The 23780-nt window shown below is 39.3% G+C and overlaps 1 protein-coding gene across 4 annotated transcripts in view; it reads left to right on the plus strand.

The window, feature by feature from the left end:
- The window catches only part of scube2 (signal peptide, CUB domain, EGF-like 2), a 167862-nt gene that overhangs the window by 58838 nt on the left and 85244 nt on the right, over positions 1 to 23780 (plus strand). For 2 of the 4 annotated variants that reach the window (XM_060838500.1, XM_060838502.1), the window contains exons 5-6: positions 12604 to 12729; positions 13256 to 13393. In XM_060838500.1, the coding sequence (XP_060694483.1) occupies positions 12604 to 12729; positions 13256 to 13393 (264 nt within the window). Of the gene's footprint in view, positions 1 to 12603; positions 12730 to 13255; positions 13394 to 16479; positions 16570 to 23780 lie in introns of all 4 variants that reach the window. The other 2 variants (XM_060838503.1, XM_060838501.1) reach the window with 2 other exon arrangements.

The following is a 23780-nucleotide window of genomic DNA, read 5'->3' on the forward strand; positions in this document are numbered from 1 at the left end:
CTATACCTTCCACCCTTCACCTTAAATTTATGTCCCCTTGTAACACTCTGTTGTGCCCGGGGAAAAAGTCTCTGACTGTGTACTCTATCTATTCCCTGATCATCTAATAAACCTCTATCAAGTCACCCCTCATCCTTCACCATTCCAATGAGAAAAGGCCTCGCACTCTCAACCTATCCTTGTACGACCTATTGTCCATTCCAGCCAACATCCTAGTAAATCTCCTCTGCACCCTCTCCAAAGCTTCCACATCTTTCCTAAAATGAGGCGACCAGAATTGCACACAGTACTCCAAATGTGGCCTTACCAACGTCCTGTACAGCTGCAACATCACCTCATGACTCCTGAATTCAATCCCTCTGCTAATGAACGCTAATACACATAGGCCTTCTTACAAGCTCTATCCACCTGAGTGGCAACTTTCGAAGAGCTATGTACATAGACCTCAAGATCCCTCTCCTCCTCTACCTTACTAAGAACCCTACCATTAACCCTGTATTCTGCATTCTTATTTGTCCTTCCAAAATGGACAACCTCACACTTGACAGGGTTGAACTCCATCTGCCACTCCTCAGCCCAGCTCTGCATCATATCTAAGTCCCTTTGCAGCCGACAACATAGAAGAGCATTGAATAAATTAAGTCTAAAGGGAAAACAAGCTTTAAGGATTCTGGAAATGGTGGAATAAGCAAATATGGAAGTGAGCAATTATTGCAACTGTGGAAATAAGTGATATTGGAAATAGAGAAAATGAGGATTTTGAGACCTAGCTCTGGGATGAACTGAGCATACCAGTTGTTCAACTTGGTTCAATCCCCTTTTGAAAACAGAATTAAGAACAAAGAGGTAGAATTTTTGACTGAGGTAAGGAAAGATGGTTCAAAACACTCCATATTAATCAATAGAAATTCAGATTTATCCATAAGTTAATAAATCAAAATCTTTTTTAAATACCTTTTGATTACAGTATTTTTATCAATGATGTGGGACTGCATTCTGTTATGCTGTCTGTTTTTCCAAGAAAATTAGCAGTTTTGCTCATTTGTATAAAACAGGAATATGTGGTCAGCAAAACAATAATGTGACTGTCCAGAAACTGCTGTTGAAAGCAGCAGTTGTAAATATTCAACAAATTAGATTTTAACAGAGTATCCAACCTTTACTATATATGCACAAATTCCATTTTACTATTCTTTAAATATCTAAAATTATATATAATACTGTTAGAATAGATGCAAAAAAATGTAGGTTGCATTGATATTCTGATTAGTAGCAGAAATGTCAGTTATTTATTTCTGTGTTTAAATTTTCGTGCAAGAGTAAAATTTGGGGCATGGGGAAGACTAAAGATTTTTTTTGCTCAGTAAATGTTATTTATTGAAGCTTTCACATTTATGACTATAAAGAGTTTTCTCTGCTCCCTCACTATTCATCTTGGCTTTGCTGTCAAGCTCTTAGACCTTCAGCTGAGGCAGAACAAAAGACCCCTGCTGAAGCACTCTGGAGTACTTATCACTTTGAATGATGGATTTGGCTCTTGGAGCTTAACATGGCTTTTTTATTATCTTGAGGTTGTGCTTTTGAAATTCTGTAGAATAGCGAATGAAGCACGTTGCTATGACGATTGGAACTTTATTCCAGGCTGTGTCAGGTATGAATAATGTGTGAACCTGTAGAATCTGATGGTAATATTCCCACTATGCTAATGTGCATTGTGTCACTCAAACAGAACTCTAGAAGTAAACTGAGTCCTGGTGAACAGCAAAGACAGTAACATTAAAGTTAAATTAGTTTCTTCTGCTTTACCACATGAAATGACTGAAGCAATATGTACTTTACTAAATGTATTTGAGAACTACAAATTTCTTATAGTTTGGGAACATAATGTTAATTAACTCCAGTGTATCTTGCTAAGAACATTTGAAGCGTGACAAAAATTATCCCTTTCCACCCTGTGTTTGCACTTAGGAAGATTTATAAGGCTAGTGAAGTATGCATTCATACAGTATTTTGAATACTGGGAACAATGTTCTGGTAATTATTCAGTGCTAAATGCTCCTTGACCTAGTCAGAGATATGAATAATGCTGTTGTGGTATAATCAAATCTAATTTGTAAGAGCTTACACCTCTGTTTTTGCAAAGTCTTATGGCCCCCATCATTACCTTTGCTCTATTATAAAATGGCAGCATTGCTGCTCGAAAAAATTAACTACATGTACTCAGGTGAGTTAAAGTTAACTATGTCAGAGCACCAAATACGACACATCAGCAAACACAGTACAGCACCAATGTGAAAGACCAATCACTGCTAGTGTTTATGACATTAGTGAATTTCTATGTATATAGAGTCATAGGGCTGTTCAACATGGAAACAGACCTTTTTGATCCAACTCGTCCATGCTGACCAGATATCCTAAATTGATTTAGTCCCATTTGCCAGAATTTGGCCCACAATCCTCTAAACCCTTCCTGTTCATGTACCCATCCAGATGTCTCATAAATGTTGTAATAGTACTAGCTTCCACCATTCCTCTGGCAGCTTGCTCCACACATGCACTACCTTTTGTGTGACAAGTTTGCCCCTTAGGTCCCTTTTACATCTTTTACCTTTCACCTTAAGCCTATGTCTTCCAATTTTGGATTTCCCACCCTGGAGTAAAGACCTTGTCTGTTTACCCTATCCATACCTCTCATGATTTTATAAACATCTGTAAGGTCACCCCTCAGCCTCCAACGCTCCAGGGAAAACAGTCCCAGCCTATTCAGCCTCTTCCTATAGTTCAAAGCCACCAACTCTGGCAACATCATTGTAAATCTTTTCTGAATCCTTTCAAGTTTCACAACATCCTTCCAATAGCTGGGAGACGAGGATTACATGTAGTATTCCAAAAGTGGCCAAACCAATGTCCTGTACAACCACAACATGACCTCTTCACTTTCTTCTTCACCTGGGACTCCAAGGTTTCTTTGTTCAGTAACACTCCCCAAGACCTTGCCATTAAGTCCTGCTGTGATTTGCCTTTCCAAAATGCAGCACCTCACATTTATCTAAATTAAACTCCATCTGCCAGTCTCCAGCCCATTGGCCCATCTGTTGAAGGCCCCATTGTACTCTTGAGGGTAATCTTCTTGGCTGGCCACTACACCTCCAATTTTGGTGTCATCTGCAAACTTACTAATCATGCCTCCTATGTTTACATTCAAATAATTTATATAAATGATAAAAAGCAATGGACCCAGCAATGATCCTTGTGGCACACCCCTGGGCACAGGCCTTCAATCTGAAAAGCAACCCTGCAACACTACCCTCTAGCTCCTACTTCGAGCCAGTTCTGTATCCAAATGGCTAGTTCTCCCTATATTCCATGTAATCTAATCTTGCTAACTAGTCTACCATGCAGAACTTTGTTAAATGCCTTACTGAAGCCCCTATAGATCACATCCACCGCTCTGCCCTCATCATTTCACTTCATTACTACTTCAAAAAACTCAATCAAGTTAATAAGGCATGATTTCCTACTCTCAGAGCCATTTTGACTATCCCTAATCAGTCTTCGTCATTCCAAATACATGTAAATGCTGTTCCTCAGGATTCCCTCCAACAACTTGCCCATCACTGATATCAGTTTCACCAGTCTCAAATTTACTGTCAGTGTTTTGCAAAAATGCAATCCCTTTTCTAATTTCACAGTGTAGTACTTAATGAAATTCCTTCACATTTAAATGCATTTATTTTGTGTTTGCTTAATATGGAACAAAATTTTTTTTTGCAGTATTAAACTTGATGGATCTTATTGTAGGTGGGTATATTTGTGGACGATGATTTCCACTTTTGATCGCACTTTAATGCTTGCATTTTTTGCAAACTAGCAGCTGTGAATCTGCACTGTTTAAAAAGGAGTTTATTTTTTGGATTTCTCAATTAGCACCATTTCTCACAGTAAAATCCAGCTGTTTTATCATCCATATCATACCAGTTTTATGGTACTACAATTTAGTTTTGATGTCATTTGAGATGTTTATTTTTTACAAAGTATAAAAGTATGGAACATTGTACTCTACTTCTTCGATGAAGAATGAAAACTTCTTTTAAATAACTTGGTGTAAAATTAATTGTTAATTTGAATTGGATCTTATGTACTTCGATGAACCCATTTTTCTGTATCATACTTGCTAGTGAAGCTAAAATAAAACCAAAGTTGTTTTGTGGTGATAATGCAAAATGGCAAGAGTAAATTTGCTCATGAGAATGAAAATGAAATCAGTTGATGGATGACTAATATATGAGCTACTGATTCCCTGATGCTCACAATCAATTTCATCCCATTGCTCTATTATAAAAATATTTAAAGGAAGAAGTTTTAAGATTGCTCAACCTTTCACTAGAATTGGTGTCAAGGATTTTTTAAAAAAAGTAGGTCATGAAAGAATCACTAAATGCACTGTTATAAATTGATTTGGTGCCATTTAATTTCTTCACCTCATATCAATGGAAGCTCTGGAGTGCAAAGATTAATTTTTGATTTTATTCTCATCTAGCATTATGGTTAATAGAAACTGTGAAAATTTCCATCCAGTTAGTTTGCTGCCAAATCTCATTGTATTAATATTAATGTTTTCAGATTCCTTGAGAATCTTGTTGTTTTTAATGATTCCTGAAGGGTGTTAGTGCATATTAGTGTTGACAGTGGGGGTATGTTATATCTGTATAATATCAGGGACAATAATTGACATTTTTGCAAATGTTATATGGCCATCCTATTTCTTCCACTTTAACAGGAGAATTTCAATGATTCAGAGTATGGGCTTCTAAGAACATTTTGTTCTCTATTACATGCTGCTTCTCAGCTATATCATTGACCATGATTGAAGTGATGTCTTTTTAATGGCTCTCAGACTGCTCAGGGAAGCACTTAAAGCAGAGGTGGAGGTTACGTGACTATAGCAAGCTATCTGTGCATTAAGGGTACAATCGCATTTTTCCCTTTTCATAATAAAATAATAAAAAGTGCATGCATTATCGTTCACAGTTACAAGTTATGCAAGTTACCCTATAAACATGGTCACAAAGAAAATTAGCATTCGTTAACACAATGGTGTATAGACTCAACTTAGTTCCACATTTTTAACAGTTTTTGCAAATGTAGTATTTCAATTATGTCACCTTCCTAATGATGTACACGTGCTGTTTGCTGTTTCTTTGATATCTACTCATTCCGAGGGTGATGTTCCTTCTTGAAGGAATATCATCCCTATGCGGAGTGCTGTTGTTGCTGATCTGTTTTTACTGATGGGCCTGGTGGGACTGATGGTTGTTTGCACTCTGTGCAGGGGGTAAGATCACTTCTTCCTGATCCACTGCCTGCATTGAAGGCACAATTTCTGCTGTTGTATGTAGATGTCTGTGGTTGTTCATGCCTGGTTGTTCATGTTCTTTGCGTATGATCAAGTGACAAGTGCTCTATCTAGGTCCCCAGTTGTTATGTGAGCTGACTGGCTTTTCACGGCTCGGCTCTGGCGATGACTTGGCAGGTTTATCAAAATGAATTATGACTTTTTGTCATGCCATCTTGATTTAATTACCTGTTTCTACCTCCAGCTTTATTCGTTTATTTTGCTATTGCCCACGTATCTGGTGTTTGTTACATGAATTTTTGGACTGAACTTTGGTTGGGTTGTGTTGTGCAAGCATATGCTAGATGTGCTCAACTTCTTTATGATTTCTTTGTTGATTTTTCAGTACCACTTCTCTCTCCCCATTTGACTGCGGACAGTGTGGAGAAAATGTATGATGCTGAATTTCCTAATCCTTTATTAAGTGGCTGCATTTTTCAATTCTTGACTCATGAATGAGAAACACTGTCACTCATCACAATGTCTGGATAGCTTAATGACTAAAATGCAGTTTCAGACCTCCCCCCCCCCCCCCCCCCCCCCCAAAATCACCTTGGTGATAGCTGATGTCAGCTGGTCTAACTCCCAGTCATCCAAATAGTAGACAACAGTGTCCAGAAAAATCATGTTCTGTGAAAATTAAGAAGTTTACTCCAAGCTTCATCCTAGACCTTTCCAAGATGTCATTTGTCATAAGTAGCTCTTTAGCTTGGTTTTCATCCCAAGCACAGCACTGGCTGATATGGTCGTTAATTTCATTGTGCATGTTTGGGCAGTAGAGTGTTTCTCTTGTCTTCTTCAGACTAGGCGCAGTTCCTTGATGGCTTGCATTGTTATCTTAGGCATCTTTCTTCTCCTTTGAGAAAATTATTTTATTTACTTTGAACACTTGGGCTCAGTTCAGCTCTGTATGCAAAATATTCTCTTACAGGAACAAGTGTGTCCTTTCATCATTATTTCCAACAGCACTTGCAGAGTAGCACCTTGTGGTGTAGTTTACCCGATTTGAGCAAGATGATTGTATTTCACATTCATTGTGCCTGTGGGTTGATGACGTCTACAGCATGTTTGATTGTTGCTTCTTTTTGATTCTGGAAGATTTCACATGGTCTTAGCATCCTCCACTTTCTTCAGGGGGAGGGCTATCCTTGACAGTATGCCAGCAATGTTCCTCTGTTTCCCTTTCTTGTCTGTCACATCCATATATCTTTGCAAGTGAAGGGATGTTCAATGCAGACACTTTGGAGCAGATAAAACTGGTTTGAGAAAGATGCTTTGAAGTGTGATACACTTCAAACAGGTTCTCTGTAGTAACTGTCTGTCCCAAACAGGTTCTAATTAAAATGCTGACAAGCAAAGACCGTAGCTAGGGAGTCTTTCTGTCTCCCTCAGTGTAGTATCATTCAGTGATTACTGTCTTGGATGCAAATGCAACTGGTTCTAATTACTGCATAAGTGTTGCGCCATGTCCTGTCTCTTTGGCATTGCACTGCAAGGTGACTTCATCATTGATGTCATAGTATTTCAGCACTGGTGTTAGGTTAGATTCCCTACAGTGCGGAAACAGGCCATTTGACCCAACAAGTCTACACCAACCCTCCAAATCAACCGAAAGCTGGTTCTTGTTTGGTGCCTCGGTAGTGCATGTCTTGGCAGTGAACTTGCCTAGAGTTTAACCAAAAATGACAAACTAGGCAAGGGCATCATTAAATCCAAATCAAAAACCTTGATAAAATGTGGCTTCTTTTCAGAGATACTAATTTTCTTACTCTCTGAATCCAATTCCATCTCTCTTTTTTTGAGCTTACCCTCTCTAAATTACACTTGCTATTCGTTCTATATGCTATTTATTTCTGAAGCTTTCAACCTAATTTTTTTTAAAGGAATGCACAGTTGCTTGTCCTGATGCAGAGACCATACTACATGATCACAATTCTCTGGTCAAAAAACCCCTGAACATTTATAAACTGATGATCCTTTTTTCGTGTTATTGATGATATGGAGTAAACCTGAAGTATTGATCCTGTGAAGGGCAGCACGGTGGCTCAGTGGTTAGCATTGCTGCCTCACAGCACCAGGGACCTGAGTTCAATTCCTGCCCTGGGCAACTGGCTGTGTGGAGTTTGCACATTCTCCCCGTGTCTGCATGGGTTTCCTCCTGGTGCTCTGGTTTCCTCCCACAGTCTAAAGATATGCAGGTTAGGTGAATTGGCCATGCTAAATTGTCCGTAGTGTTAGGTGGATTAGTCAGAGGTAAATGTAGGGGAGTGAGTCTGGGTAGGTTATTCTTCAGATGGTCGGTGTGGACTTGTTGGGCTGAGGGGCCTGTTTCCATACTGTGGGGAATCTCATCTAATCTATTGTGAAATCAACATCACCATCATCATCAAATGTATGTAATATAATTGTACATCCAAAAACCATTCTAATGTTTTCACTTGTAACTTACAATGCAGTAACAGTCACCAACCCTCTGAGAAGAACTCATTGAAAAGTTAAAGGCTTAAATAAAGATATACAGACATTTTAAAAGTGCAAAATATTGAACAGAATAGTTGATAAATGCTTAATATAGTTAAAAAATCACATAACATCTAGTTATAGTCCAACGGGTTAATTTGGAAGTACCACTTTCGGAGCACCGCTCCTTTGTCAGGTAGTGAGTGGGGCATAAAATCTATAAATTCTTGCATTCTGAAAGCTAGTACTTCAAAATAAACCTGTTGGACTATAACCAAGTGTTGTGTGATTTTTAACTTTGTCCACCCCAGTCCAACACTGGTACCTCCTCGTCATTAATATAGTTAAAACAGTTGCAACTCAAAAGAAACAGTTACCAGTATTTAACCTAGTATTCAGTCTGGCGTATCAGGCCTATTGCTTTCTCAGAGGTCAATTTTATTTAAGAAAATAGGAGCAGGAGAAGGCCATGCAGCCCATTGAATGTGCACCACCATTCAATATGATGGTGGATTGAACACTTCAATGCCCATTACTCACACCAACCCCATAACCCTGCTTGCCATTTGTAATCAGAAATCTATCAATCTCTACTTTAAACATTCTCAAAGACTGAGCTTCCACAGATTTTTGTGGTAGAGAATTCCAAAAGTTCATAACTCTCTGAGTAAAAACCATTTCAGATCTAAATGGAAATGCTATATTTTCAAACCCTGCCCTCTGGTTCTAGACTCCCTGATCAGGTGAAACACCAACCTTTATTATTCTTTTAAGTAGTGTGTAAGTTTCAGTAAGATCATCTTTCATTCTTCAAAGCTAGAGAATGTGGGTTCAAATCTATCTCTCTCTCTCTCTCTCTCTCTCTCTCTCTCTCTCTCTCTCTCTCTCTAATTTCCCCCTCTTTCTTAAGTTTACCCAGTTCATAGGATAGAAACTTTATATCCAGAGGATTAGAGTACGAGGATGGGGAAGTTATGCTGCAGTTATACAAAACCCTGGTTAGACCCCACTTGGAGTACTGTGAGCAGATCTGGGCACCACACCTTATGAAAGATATACTGATCTTGGAGGGAGTATTGTGTAGGTTTATAAGAATGAGGGGTTAATTATGAGGAGAAATTAGGCCTGTTTTTTAGAAGCTGAAAATGTGTTGCTGGTCAAAGCACAGCAGGCCAGGCAGCATCTCAGGAATAGGGAATTCGACGTTTCGAGCATAAGCCCTTCATCAGGAATGAGAGAGAGTAGCCAAGCAGGCTAAGATAAAAGGTAGGGAGGAGGGACTTGGGGGAGGGGCGATGGAGGTGGGATAGGTGGAAGGAGGTCAAGGTGAGGGTGATAGGCCGGAGTGGGGTGGGCCTCATCTTCCGCCTGGGAACCCTCCAACCACAAGGTATGAATTCAGATTTCTCCAGTTTCCTCATTTCCCCTCCCCCCACCTTGTCTCAGTCGGTTCCCTCAACTCAGCACCGCCCTCCTAACCTGCAATCTCCTTCCTGACCTCTCCGCCCCCACCCCACTCCGGCCTATCACCCTCACCTTGACCTCCTTCCACCTATCCCACCTCCATCGCCCCTCCCCCAAGTCCCTCCTCCCTACCTTTTATCTTAGCCTGCTTGGCTACTCTCTCTCATTCCTGATGAAGGGCTTATGCTTGAAACGTTGAATTCCCTATTCCTGAGATGCTGCCTGGCCTGCTGTGCTTTGACCAGCAACACATTTTCAGCTGTGATCTCCAGCATCTGCAGACCTCATTTTTTACTCGACTGTTTTTTAGAAGGTTGAGGAGTGGCCTGATCGAAGTCTTCAAGATCTATCAGGAAAAGACAGGGTAGATAAGGATAATATTTCCGTTGGTTGGGGATTCTAGAACTAAAAGTTAGGGCCAGACCACTCCAGAAAGATGTTAGAAAGCACTTCTAAACACAAAGGGTAGTAAGTATTTGGAACTCTGTTCCACAAATGGAAGTAAATACAGGATCAGTTGTAATGTTAAGATAGACATGTTGATTTTATGCAATGGTATTTAGAGACATAGGCCAAAGGCAGTTAGGTCACAGGTAAGACATGATCTCCTTGAATGGCAGAATGGGCTTGAAGAGTTGAATGGCCTACTCCTGTTCCGATAAGTCTGGTGAACCGTTGTTGCACTCCTTCTATGGAAATAATATCATTCCTGAGATAAGGAAACTAAAATTACGCACAGTACTCCAGCTGCAGTCTAACTAACCAAGCATTTATGCATTGAGGAAATATCTCAGTACTTCTGTATTCAAATTCTGTTGCAATAAAGGCTGACATTCCATTAGCTTCTGAACAGCTTGCTGCATCTGCACGTTAAGTCGTCTGTGATTTTTCGACAAGGACACCTAGGTCCATTTGTATATCTACACTTTCCAACATCCCACCATTTAAGAAATATTCTGTACATCTGTTTGACCTATCAAAGTTGATCGCCTCACTTTTTCCACACTTTATTTTATATACCGCGTTCTAGCCCATTTACTAAATCTGTCCAAATACTCTGGAAGCTGCTCTCCAACTTCCTCACAACAAACATTGCAACTTAGCTTTGCATCATTCACAAATTTGGAAATAATACATTTGGTAATCACCTCCAAATTGTGAACAACTGCGGCCCTAGTACTGTACCCTATGGTACCCCACTAGTCTCAGCTTCACAAAGTGAGTATGACCCATTTATTCCTAACTGATGGCATTTTTAAGTTAAAAAAAATCATAATTCAGGAGTCTTGTTTCAATGATTTTTATATTCAAATTTGGATTCCACTTTCCTACAAGTTGTCCATTTTTGTCTCCCAACAACTGTGTTGTTAAAACATAAATATTAATATGGGGTAACCAATTGTTTGAACTATGCTTGCCAGCAGACAAGCTATATGCAATTAGGATTTTAGTGCCAAATTCTCAGTGATTTAGTTGTCTATTTATTAAGAATTACATGTTACATAGACCATGTCAAAGTCACGGTTCAAGTGCGTACTTGTCGAATATCTGTTTGTAGCTTAATTGGTCTCAGCCTTTAGTCAAAACCTGCTGAGTCAGATTTACTATGACCTTTTTCCTCCTCACAGCATGCAGATTAATAGCTCTGGTGTGAACAGTTTGTTGTCAGATAGCCCATTACATAGAGTGTAATGGATGTGTGAGAGTGATTTACTGTTGTAAGAAGTTCAGATGAAACTGTAAATTCCATGACTAGATGCGGATCTTGTTTTGACATCTGGTCTCCAAGAATGTCATTTTTGTGGTCAATTGTATAATATGTCTTCTTGGTGTCACACATTAGCAGTAATCATCACTTATGATAACTTAATATGACGTATAGCTTTTTTGATTCCATTGCTGACCTATCACAAACAACTCCCACCTGCATCCACTTATCACCATTTCCCCCCCCCCTCCAAAAGACCCATCCCCACTCCCCTATTTATCTCTCAGCCCTTTGAGCCCTCCACATTCCTGATGAAAGGCTTATGCCTGAGACATTGACTCTTCTGCTCCTTGGATGCTGCCTGACCTGCTGTGCTTTTCCAGCACCACATTTCATGACCCTAGCTTCTATATACAATATCCAGGCTTACTTCCTGTCCTGTGCTGTTTGGCATGATCACAGTTAGCCCTGTTATACCTGGGAGGATGACAGGAACATTGTGAAAGTTCCTGTTGGTTGCTATCCAGAAGCTAGCACCACCTTGGCTGAGTGTTTTGGTGCCCAATGGGTTGAGGTTAGTGAGATTTGGTTGTGATGTTCACAGCAATCAAATAGCATCCAGGACCTCACTCTGGTGCATATTTAAAGTGTGACCACTTAAGAAGGTTACAGAATTTTTCTCTAGTACACTGACAACACCCTCATAAAAAAGGAGACGAATTCTTTGAAAAAAGTTGGAGTACATAGAATGCAACAAGACAAGCTTACATTGATATAATAGCTTATAACATCACTTAAGAAGTGTAAAGTATTTTGCATACGATGTGTCAAATTTCAGAGTGCAGTGACAACTGAAATTTTGTCATCTGCAGCATTACAGAGATTTCCAAGCAGTAATAAGTAAATGCCTAATTAATCAACAAAACATTTTATTGTATCATCCTCTTAATTTAAAAAAAACTGAGACACTTCAGAAAGCTTACCCAACTAAAGAAGATATTGGCAAAGTGACCAAATGTTTGATCAAGTAAGTGAGTTTAAATATTAAGGTTTAATCCTTCAGTGTGCATTTGAGGGAGAATCAGTCACAGGGACAATTGTTTGCTCTTTCTCAAATAGGTTTCTTGGATCTTCAGTGTCTGCTTTGAGAGGCAGATCTTCAGAATGAATAGCACCTTTGGATAATCAGTAATTCCTCATGCAGCAGATCATTCATAATTATGTGCTTAAAGCCAAAAGAGGACTAAATTAGCATTGACATTTCCTTGAACTGAAAACAAAAAATGCTGGAGATCAGAGCAGGTCAGGTAGTATCGACAGAGAAAGCAAACTAACTTTTTAAGTCGAGATGACTCCCTCTGCTGCGCGCGCGTGCACACGCACACACAACTACCGCCCTCAAAGCAATGTATGGCTGAACAAACTTCTCCCTCTGTGACTTTATGGTGTACAGTGAGCGGACAGTTTGTTTGCAATTATTTTACTTGCATTCCTTTTGTCTCTGCAAATCAATCACTTTTTGAATAAGACGTTTCATGAATTGTACTGAATTGATTTTTCTACTATCCTCCCTCAGAAGGAATGAGTTGCATGAACAAAGAACATGGATGTGCCCACATCTGCAGAGAAACACCAAAAGGAGGAATAGCGTGTGAATGTAGACCAGGTTTTGAACTAGCCAGGAATCAGAGGGGATGCCTATGTACGTAATTTTTAAAAACAACTTCATTACCTTTAATTTTTCTGTTTCCTTATGTATTCTTTTGGAATATTGAAACCATGACAAAGAAATTTACCCTTTCCAGTTGTCCTTGGCCTGTTTGTTCTCAGATTTAAATCAATTTGTATGAATGTAGCACTTATGCAAAAAAGATGTTTTTATACCTGGATTCCCTAAGACTGATGAGAACTGATAGCTTGCTATTACAAATTAATTTTGGGTATTCCCCTGGGTGGAAAATTTTGTACAGTAACAGTTGCACAAGTCACTTGCACTGCATACACTTGAAATAAAAATATTAATGTTAGAGTATTTATTCAAGAAGATGCGTTTAACAGCTTGATCAGCACAAAATTAAATGAGAGCATATCATATTGAATCTGACATGCCAAAACTCTAACATTTAATAATTTAGTGGGTAAGTAAGCCCAATATTTTGCTTGACCTTTTGTTCTTTATAAATGTAAATATGTCTGCAATAGTCATGCTGATTAACTGTTTCTTTTAGATATGTGTAATTCTTTTTTAGTAACGTGTAATCATGGAAATGGTGGGTGCCATCATACTTGTGATGATACGGATGATGGGCCTGTATGTGGCTGCCATCAAAAGTATGCCTTGCTGTCTGATGGGAAAATCTGCATTGGTAAGTTAACTGGTGCTTTCTGCCATTTTCACTCTGAACACTTCATCCAGGTCTTGAAGCAAATGAAAGGCAAATTCATTTTTGAAGAATGTTTACTCTCACAATGCCATTCTTGTCCATTTATCCTAAAGGTTTTTCTGAATAGTGAAAGTAAAGTTGCTATAGTTCCAGAGGACCACTTTTTCTTTAGAAAGCGAGAGAGAGAGAGAGACAATTGGTGGTGGGGTTTATTTGAGAGTAGTCACATCACGGATGAGGGGCATGGTTGGGAAAGTGAGTCCTTCATGGTGACCTGAGCCAATACACAAATTGAACCTGTACTATTGGCATCACTCAACATCCTAAACCATCCAGCCAATTGAGATAACTGACCCCCCCACCCTTTTTATATCTGAGTAGATACTTGTACATTTATAAATTCATTTAACCTTGTAATGGTATTTCAGCCAAACAAATGGTTAACAAATTCTTGAGAAAAGGAGAAGCAAATTATTTTTCTACATTAGGACTAGATCAATGTATGAAAATTATTTTTGATAGACACAATAACTTAGCTCTCAAGTTCCACTGGTTGACAAGCCCCTGATCTTAATATAGTAATGGTATTTCATGTAACTGGAAGTTAATCAGTTTTTCTCTAACCATAAGTACGCTGTTTAAGGAAAGTAAAACTACTTTGTGTGATGCATTGCATTTGTTGTACTCTATGTGGAAAATGATAGCATTTATTCACTGACTTTGGTTAATATTTGCCAGAATACAAAGTGATCATTGTTACATTAAGCAGCTGTACCTCTAATAAACCTCCGAGTTCTTTATAGTTGTTACATTAGTTCTTCTCATAGCGTTTTGTAGCAGCAAAAACAAAATGCAAGGTAAATTTGCATTGTTTAAGGTAAAATTGTTTAAGATTTTTAAAAAAATTATTCACTGAAAAATTTTAGTAATTAGAATTTGTAAAGTTAGGGTCCCGCAGAAATAACTATGTCTTACAAAATAGGACTATAACATTATTTTTTGACAGGCACTTTATTGAATGAAAAATAATCTATTACTCACATGGTGATAAATTAACTAAAACTTTTGCAAAGTTTGCAAAGTCCAGTCCGTATTCTCCAACTCCCAAGCCCTTTTCCTCCTCCCATTGTACCTGCCTATGTACCAGAGGCTAAAAATCTGACAGTCATGTGTAATTTCCATGGTGACAGTAATCTGATTGAACTTGATTCTTAAACATTTTGATGCCTCTAAATTTAAAATAAATTTGATATAAATTTGGCATAACTCTGTTTTTTTACTAATGAGTTTGAAAAAGTTCAATTGTTTGGGATTCTGATTTTTCACAATGAAAAGGATAAAATTGTAAATGTTGGAAAGCTGAAACAAAAGCAGCAAATGCACATCAAGTAAATCATCATTTGTAAAGAGAAAAGACAGGATTTGATAGTTTGGATGTGGAGCAATGATCAGATGGACTTTAGCTTTCAGAACTAAAGAGGTAAATTCTGATGAATGGTATGTATAAACCAGCAATGTCTTGTCTTTCCTTTCATAAATTAATGCTGACTTGTTTGTGTGATTGCAACGTGTTCTGTCATAAAGGCTAATGGTTGTAAAATATTTTTAAAAATAAGTATTTTAAATTTTAAATGACCTTCTATATTGTAACTATTTCAATGGCTAAGATTATTTAGCTTTTACTCAACAAAGGACACCGAAACAAATGCAACAGAAAGTTTGAGAATTTCCTTACTCACAAATTGATATTACTCTGCCCTATTCAAGAGGCTTACTAATTCCTTTATTCTGTGAATTCCTTTTCTCTTTTTCAAGCTGTTGTGCTCTAGTGATGATTCTGATTGCCTGTCTTATCTGCAGCCAAACTGAAACTAAAAATAAAACTACTTTTAACATCATTATCTCTATTGCAGCCATGCCTATCAGAATTTTATACAATCCTAATTTTTTTGTACATTTAGAGTACAAGAAGCTGAGACTTCTCTTAGCTGACTGGGAGACTGAGGAGAGGCACTAATTCCATCATATGGAACACAGGATTTTGCCAGTTTTCATCTAATGTTATTTGTTCTTGTTTGGATGCACTAATTAATTGCATGAAATTGAAAGACTTTTAGGTGATATTTTCATATTTTTTATTTAACTGTATAAAGGCGAACGGAAACATGCTTGTTAGAAGAAAGATTTATGAGCATTTAATTTTCTCCTTGTATATTCAAGCTAACTTTCCTACAGAGAAATTTAAGAACTTGCATATATGTCTTGGAAATTGGCTGTTTTAATTATATTAATGATTAAGAGACGATATCAAACATTTTGAAAGCATGTCAAGAGTGGCAATTTGATTCTATTTGCTGATTATTCTGCTATGTTATTTAACAACACATTGTTTGGCTTTTTAATTTGTCTTGATCACTTATAGACAAGCAGGCAACCAGTGCTGTAGCAAACACCACTTTAACTTTTAATCATAGTATTATTTTATGCATGCATTTTGTTTTGCATTTTCCTTCATTTATAGCATTCTAGTTGATTACCCACTTCATTCAGTATTGGATTGCTTCTCAGCTTCTTTAATAACGAATCTCAATTGCACTTTCTGTTGCTTTTGAATGCTTTATCTTTTTTGTTTCCCAGTTGTTTTTTTTGCATAACTTGAGTGTTTTTGACTGCCCTCATTTACAGCCTTATTCTGCCAAGAAAAGTGAAGACTAGCTGCTACATGTACTCAGGAAAATGGAACTAGTAACATAAGAAAATGTATTGCTGTAAACCATGGATAAAAAAGAAAAATGAAAGCTGAAAAAAACCAGAAAATACAGGAAATACACAATAGACTTGCAAGTGTTGGAAAAAGAATGATCCCAATTGCAATTATTTTGTACATTTCCAGTACTTTCTGTTTTTAATGCTGCAAAGGCTAGTTATTTTATGTAATGTGGAAGACAAAACAATGAAGAGAGAAGCATTGTTTCACTGCCTTTCCACAACATATTTATAACATAAAAACAACTTTTTCCTCTTTGGTTTGACCAATGCAATATATTTTGTGCTTACTTGTATTATAGAAAAGGCTGAGGCTGCAATTGAGAACTCTGAATACAATGCCACGTCATTAACTGATGTGGACAAACGGGTGAAACGCCGACTGCTAATGGGTAAAAATTAAAACGCTTCTAGTGCACTAATAGTTACTTACTTTTGCTGTCCTTATCCTTTCATTTCAAGGCTAGGTCTTAGCTGGATCCGAACATCACCACACTCACTTGGGTAGATGTGCATGGGTTTCTTTCAAATATTTAACTCTTCTTGTGTCAACTTCCTTTCACTCTAAAAACACATTATTAGCTTAGCATTGGATACTAACACATACATGTTTCCATTTCTTAAAGATATTTCTTGCAAATCTCAAACTGTTAGTAAATATGCTGAAAATACATTCATAGGTTAGAATGATGTCAGGATGCCCCTTACTTTCTATATGAAAAGATACATGCCAAGCAGTGCAGACTAGGAAGATCCAATCTCCCTGAGCCTTCCCTGAGTTTTATTGTTTCAGTGTAGACAATATCAGTACCCATGGGCTTAGAAGGAGAAAAGAATAATAGACGGCTACTTGGCTGGTGAGTAGTTTACAAAAGATGTGTGGCGTTGGGTGAGGACGAATTATAGAAGAGGTTTTGGGCCCTCCATGATCAAATGTTCTACAAGTATGTAGTATATAAGCTCAGTTTTGAGAAATGCCCACCTTAATGAAGTTTTGAAGTCCTGCAGACACTGGTGGAAGTATACTCCAATAAGAATCAATGCCTGCATGACACATGGGCAAATTTTCCAGGAAATACGTTCTGTTTATGTTGAATTTTTAATTTTCTATGTTTAATTAGAGTATTATACTTTAGGTATGCAAAGTTATAGAGTTGAGATGACAACCAGATCAACTGCGATCTTATTGAATGGTGGAGCAGGTTTGAATAGCTGTATGTCCTCCCACTACTCCTAATTTCTACATACCTAGCGTATGACCAAACTATTAAAGTTTAAACAGCATATATTTTGTCATAAAATCCATATAGCATCTGTCAAATATATCTGTATACAATTTTACCCATATACCTAATCAGGCAAACGTGTGAAGTTATTCAGTAACCCTTACGTATTGGTGAACCTATTATGTAAATTAATTTTATGCTCTGAATCTTATTATTTAACTAGTTACAGAAATTATTTAATTTTTCAACCTTTTACCAATGTTTCCTCTCTGTGCAGGACTTACTTGCCAAGATATACTTGGTTAAAGTGTATTATGCTCTCATGCTTCAGACAGCTACTGTACCTCTTTCAGCCAGACACTCCAGGTGTAAACGGTACCTAACTTCCCCCTTCCCCACATAAGTGTCATGCCACAATAGTCCAGTTGCTGTCAGAAACGTAGAGTGCATTAAATGTGAACTTTTTCACCTTAATAATTTTGTGCATTGTGTTTCACCATTGCTATGTTATACTATGCTGTGTTTATTTTCCTAGATTCTTTATAATTTTTAATATACAACAGTGCATCTATAATTTACCATGTAAGTGTAGCAATTATCAATACATTATACCTTTAAAGTTTACTGCTAACAAAATTTACAATTCATCAAGGCTTTGCACTCATTTCAATTACAATTTGTGAGAACACTATTAAATCTGCAGTAGGCTGAAAGATTACAGAATGTTTAACAGATATATACATTTTAAATGTCCTAATTTAGAGCGATTGGTCAACAGCAGGTAACACAAGCTCTGAAATAATGAGACATTTTAGATGCAAGTCCAAGATTGTGCAGTTTATTTTCTTGTGGTTATAAGTTGACGAGTAGTTTGGAAGATGATTTTATCGTCAACATTATTGCTCATTTTGCTATTGGTAGGTTGCATATACCTTTATTCAAAAAGAATCGATGATTGTATTGAAAGTTATCTAGACTGTTTGTTTGTTGTATGTCATAGAAGCCTGTAATTAGATTGCTTAAGTCACTTTGGCAATGCTAGTAAAGATGTAACTATGTGCAAAACATTTAAATACGTTAACACCCATATCTTTCTACAAGACAAACTAAACATGGGCTGAAATTTACCAATACAGGGCAACCTCAATTATCTGAATGACGCTGGTGGGGAGTATTTTGTTGGATAACTGATCATTCAGAGAACTGATCACATTCCCTTTGCGCGCCCCCCCCCCCCCCCCCCCCCACCTCAAGGTACCTACTCCCTTCAGCATGATCAGGCTCTCAGTCGGGGCGCCTGGTGTCGATTATGGTCAGTGAAATGCAGGCAAGCTGCGTTGCAAGAAAGGGCAGAAGGAACAAACTGTTCCCAAGGTCCCCAACCCACCACACCATGGGCAAGCCAGGCAGTTGTCGCTTGGGCCAGTGTGGCTCCATCACCCCGACTCCTCGCAGACATCCTTTTGCAATCTCTCCATCATGTGTCTGTGATGGGCAGTGTCGGGGATTCAAGTGGTGGGAAGCCAGCACCTTGAGGTCGGGAGAGTTGTAGATGGTGCTCGATCATAGGCTGAGGTGCAGGCTGAGTTGTGACTCAGTTTGAGCGATTTCCCAAGGGAGCGAATCCAGGACTTTACACCGTCTGGGTGAACTTCAGATTCGGTCTAGTTGGTGAGCAAACAGTGTGTCCGACTGGGACCTTGAGATCTTGTGCGGATTATCCGAAATTCAGATAATTGATGTTCGGATGACCAAAGTTCTTGTATACTTGATTATGTCACTTTCAAGGAACCTCATGGAGGATTTCTGTGATCTCACGAGTGATCTCATTCTGTTTTAATACTGTTCACCTCATTGTGTGTGCAACCAATCTCTAAGAGGTCAATCTTGCACTATGTTGTGATCATTACTGATTGATGTAGTCGCCATGAATCAAACCTCCATATTTCCCATATTAAAACTCCAGCTGTCCACCATGTTGGTTGCTGCAAGGCCAGGATTGCCATTCACAGTTGCAGTGTGGGACAAATTGCTTGGGTGCTGGCCAAGAAAGAAGTTGTCACAGAGAATTGCTGTCATTGAGATGGAGGTCCTTGTGGATGGGATTGTTAGGGAGAGTGAAAGACCTTTTTCATCAGAACCACCAGAGGAGACTGCAGCACTAAACCCTGCCAGTATGATCTGGTCAGTGGGGTATTCCGGGTCTGCAGGATGCTCAACAATGCAAGAAGAATGTTAATGACCATTGGCAATCCATGATGGTAGAGTTCACCATACTCTAGCTCTGCCCTCACTCTCAGCCTCCCAATCCCCCTTGCATGCTCTCTCTGTTTCCTATTCATACACTTCGGTCAACTTTCCCAAACACACCAGTACTGAAAGCACAGCCAGCACGTTCCTCTCACTCATTCACTCCCTTTCTCTCATTCCAGCTGAAATCATCCCATAATCGGGTGGAAAGAGCCAAGATGAGTGATGGTGTGTTGGCATCTATCTCACCTTTTTTGAGCAGAGAATCTTTGGGTAGGAATGGACCATGACCGCTAGTGCTGATGCCACAAGATCACCATGTCCCAGCAACTAAGTATAACTCATTGTGAAGTGTTGGGCTGCTCTCCCATTACTAGCACTCAGAGTATGTTTAACATGTCCAAACCTCTACACCTATTTCACATCTCGTTTTCTCTCTTGGTCCTCTGCACAGTCAGTATCATGAAGAGACTAGTCTGTCAGGACAATATCTCTTCCTTCAACCTCTGAGATAGAAGTCACAGATCCTTCAGAGGAAGCATTGATAAGGCTGTTTTCTGCACTCCTACACTTAGATTGGTAAGTTACTCAGAGTAGCTTGAGCAGATTCTGGTGAGCTCACCACTGCCATGTCTCCACAGCTGGCTGAACAACAAATAAGCCAGGTTACTGGTACTCAGGACTGCCAGAGATGAGGCAGCTGCTCAGCCACAGGTAGAGAGGTCTCCCAATGCACAAGCAAACACAAAAGGAGCAGGTGGATTTATTGGCGACATATGTGGGGTGGCACGGTGGCTCAGTAATTAGCAGTGCTGCCTCTCAGCACCAGGGTGCCAGGTTCAATTCCAGCCTCGGGCGACTGTCTGTGTGGAGTTTACACATTCTCCCCGTGTCTGCATGGATTTCCTCCGAGTGCTCCGGTTTCCTCCCACAGTCCAGAGATGTGCAGGTCAGGTGAATTGGCCGTGCTAAATTGCCCATAGTGGTGCATTAGTCAGAAGGGGGTGGGTTGCTCTTTGGAGGGTCGGTGTGAACTGGTTGGGCCGAAGGGCGTGTTACCACACTGTAGGGAATCTAATCTAATCACACAAGAAACTGACTTGAAGATTGGAGAGCCCATGAATGTCACACCTGAACTATGATTTCTGCAGCATTGCAAGCATATTCCTGTTTCTGTGGACAGGTTGGCAACTATCATGGAGCGCTGGATCCAGTGGAATGAGTCAGCTGGATTATACCCTCTGAGTTGCATTCCATTGCTCCAGCTATTGGTATCCAGAACTGTAAGCACCCAGCTGGTGAGGGAACCACATGTAGACCCCCCAGAACTCTCCTTCCAGAGGTGCACAGCACCCCCTCTTCCCTGCTTGTAATGCCAAACCCTGTGGGATTCTAATTAAGGAGATTGAACATCTATCTGGGTAGCACGCTGTCAGCAGGCTCCAGAACTACCTTCCTCAAGCTCCAAGGTTAACAAGCTCCACTATAGAGCAGGCTCCCTCCACCCCAGCTGTGGACCTGGGACTGCACCTAAACATAGTGAGAGGAAACAGAAAATGGAAATCTTCTAAGGTATGCAGTAGACATGGTGAAACATAATGGTAAATATATGATGACATTTATAAATAATATATTCAATTTTCTTCATCAGCTGTGTGAATAACTGTAACTTTAGCTGAAAATAAATGAATGAAGCTATAGAGGCTAGCCACCCTTTGTGACACATGATGTTCTGAGCCTGTCTGCACAATAGCCATCTTGTCTATAGCGCCAATACTAACATGAATCTTTATCATGATTGAATGATGGAGCATTGGATGTTGTGAAGACTTCCATCAGTTTGTAACTACAGCTTTTATTAAATAATAGGAAAATCAAAAATAGATGAAACTGCTATGCTGCGTTTCCAGTTGGGCTTATACAAGGAATGCTGGTTTGTGCAGCATCAGAACATTTACAGTCAGAAAAGATGACTTCATGGAACTCAGTTGCATTGTAGAAGATTTACAAAGAAATTCTGCCTGTGTTGCCAACACGGTTGCACTGTGAGGTGCTGAAGATGTTGTTCCTGAAGGATGTCCTCAATGCTTTGTTTGATGCAATACTGCTGCTCTCACAGGTCTTTATTATGCATCATGTACCCCTCATTGCTTCTCCAGTTGTCTGGAGCAGAGAAACTAAAAATTAAGTGTTTATTGTGTCAGCACTGGAATAAAGCTCCCGAACAGCACTTACATGGGAATTTGATGTGGAGGGTCACCTTATTGCCTTTGCTGGTCTAGTGAAAGTGTCAGTTGCATTCCAGATATGCTGCACATCATGGCATGGTGTTTGAACTGATACCTCTAAACCACTGCCATTCTCTCATCTGTGTAGCATTCTATGGAAGACAAACAACTGTAGCTCTCCTGCATCTTTGCTGTACCTTCAAGGATCTATGGTTGGAAACATCACACTAGGAGACTGCGCCACATCCACTGTTTCTCATCTCCTTGTGTGAATCCTCTTAGTGCAGTGGCCACAGAAACAGCTAACATGTCTATCCTTGGATCCACTAGGGATGATTCAAATTACCTTTTGGCTATGTGATCATTCAGCAGTAGCAGCACTCAACAAATACAATTTGAAAAGTATCCTCAGGACATTGGGGCAGTGAGGATTCCACAAGGTGGGTGATGGGATGCCTCTACATGAACTTTGCATATTGTTGACCTGATACAGATGTATGCTGCTGAAGAATTTTGGCACATATACCATAGGAGATTGTATGTGTGACAGCAATTTTTAAAAAAAACTCTGCCAAACCCCATTATTCAAGAAAAGCAGCATTAGATATATGGTGACAATGTGGACATTTTGTGTCCTGGAGCTTGTGCAGGCTGTGGAACTGTGGAAGGTGTTTTTAATTTTCCAACTAAGATGAATCCTCACCTTTTGCCTGAATTTTGCTTTTTACTGACATTAGTAGGATTAATGCTACGTTGAATGCTACGAGAAAAAGTGGTGAGCCTGTAAAATCCTCTGCCACAGAAGGTGGTTGAGGTCAAAACTTAATATTTCAAAGGAAGAATTAGGTATCGAGCTATATATTATGATAGGTATTATTTTAGATTAGATTAGATTACTTAGTGTGGAAACAGGCCCTTCGGCCCAACAAGCCCACACCGACCCTCCGAAGAGTAACCCACCCAGACCCATTCCCCTACATTTACCCCTTCACCTAACACTATGGGCAATTTAGCATGGCCAATTCACCTAACCTACACATTTTTGGACTGTAGGAGGAAACTGGAGCACCTGGAAGAAACCCCGCAGACATGGCACATAGACAGTTGCCTGAGGCGGGAATTGAACCCAGGTCTCTGGTGCTGTGAGGCAACAGTGCTACCCACTGTGCCACCGTGCTGCCCATTTTATTATATATTTTTATTATTATATATTGTAGATTATATTTAGGGCTAAAGGGAAGCTGGAACAGGGACGTGGGCTAGATGATCAGCTATGATCACACAGAATGGCAGAGTAGGCTCAAAGAGCTGATTGACCTACTCCTCTTATTTTCTATGTTGACGTGGTCAAGATTGCTTGATGCCAGGATTTTTAGTCAATACAGTAAGTGTAAGGTCCATATTCACAATTACATGATAACCGGCGTCTTCAACTTATATCATGTGAGTGTCTGTTTCATGTTGTTGCCTCTGGATGGCCTCACATTATACCAAAGTAGACTCTGGTCCCTCAGAGAAAAAGAAGCACTTACTTTGCCCATTCCAGGTACGTAGCAGTCGTTCTTATCTCCGATTACACTTTTACAATTTGGATGAGGATAGAAGGAAACACAGGTAGTGCTTCATAGAGTGAATTACAGACTCAATCTCTCAATCTAAACTTATATCTTCCTATTCTGCCTTGTCATCCCTATCAACCCCATCCGTTTTGATCTTCCTCATATTCTCCCACAACTTTTCTATTTAACTGCTGTTCTGTTCACTTTACTCCTGAGCCCCATAGCTATGTCCATCTCCACCTCATTCAATCCAGGACAGTGGTTACCATTTATGAGCCCCCTCCCCCATTGTCTTCCCATGCTGTATTGTCTCCCACCCTTTTATGCTGAGCTACCCACC

Source organism: Hemiscyllium ocellatum, chromosome 18 (genome assembly GCF_020745735.1).
Source record: "Hemiscyllium ocellatum isolate sHemOce1 chromosome 18, sHemOce1.pat.X.cur, whole genome shotgun sequence".
Classification (NCBI taxonomy): Eukaryota; Metazoa; Chordata; class Chondrichthyes; order Orectolobiformes; family Hemiscylliidae; genus Hemiscyllium; species Hemiscyllium ocellatum.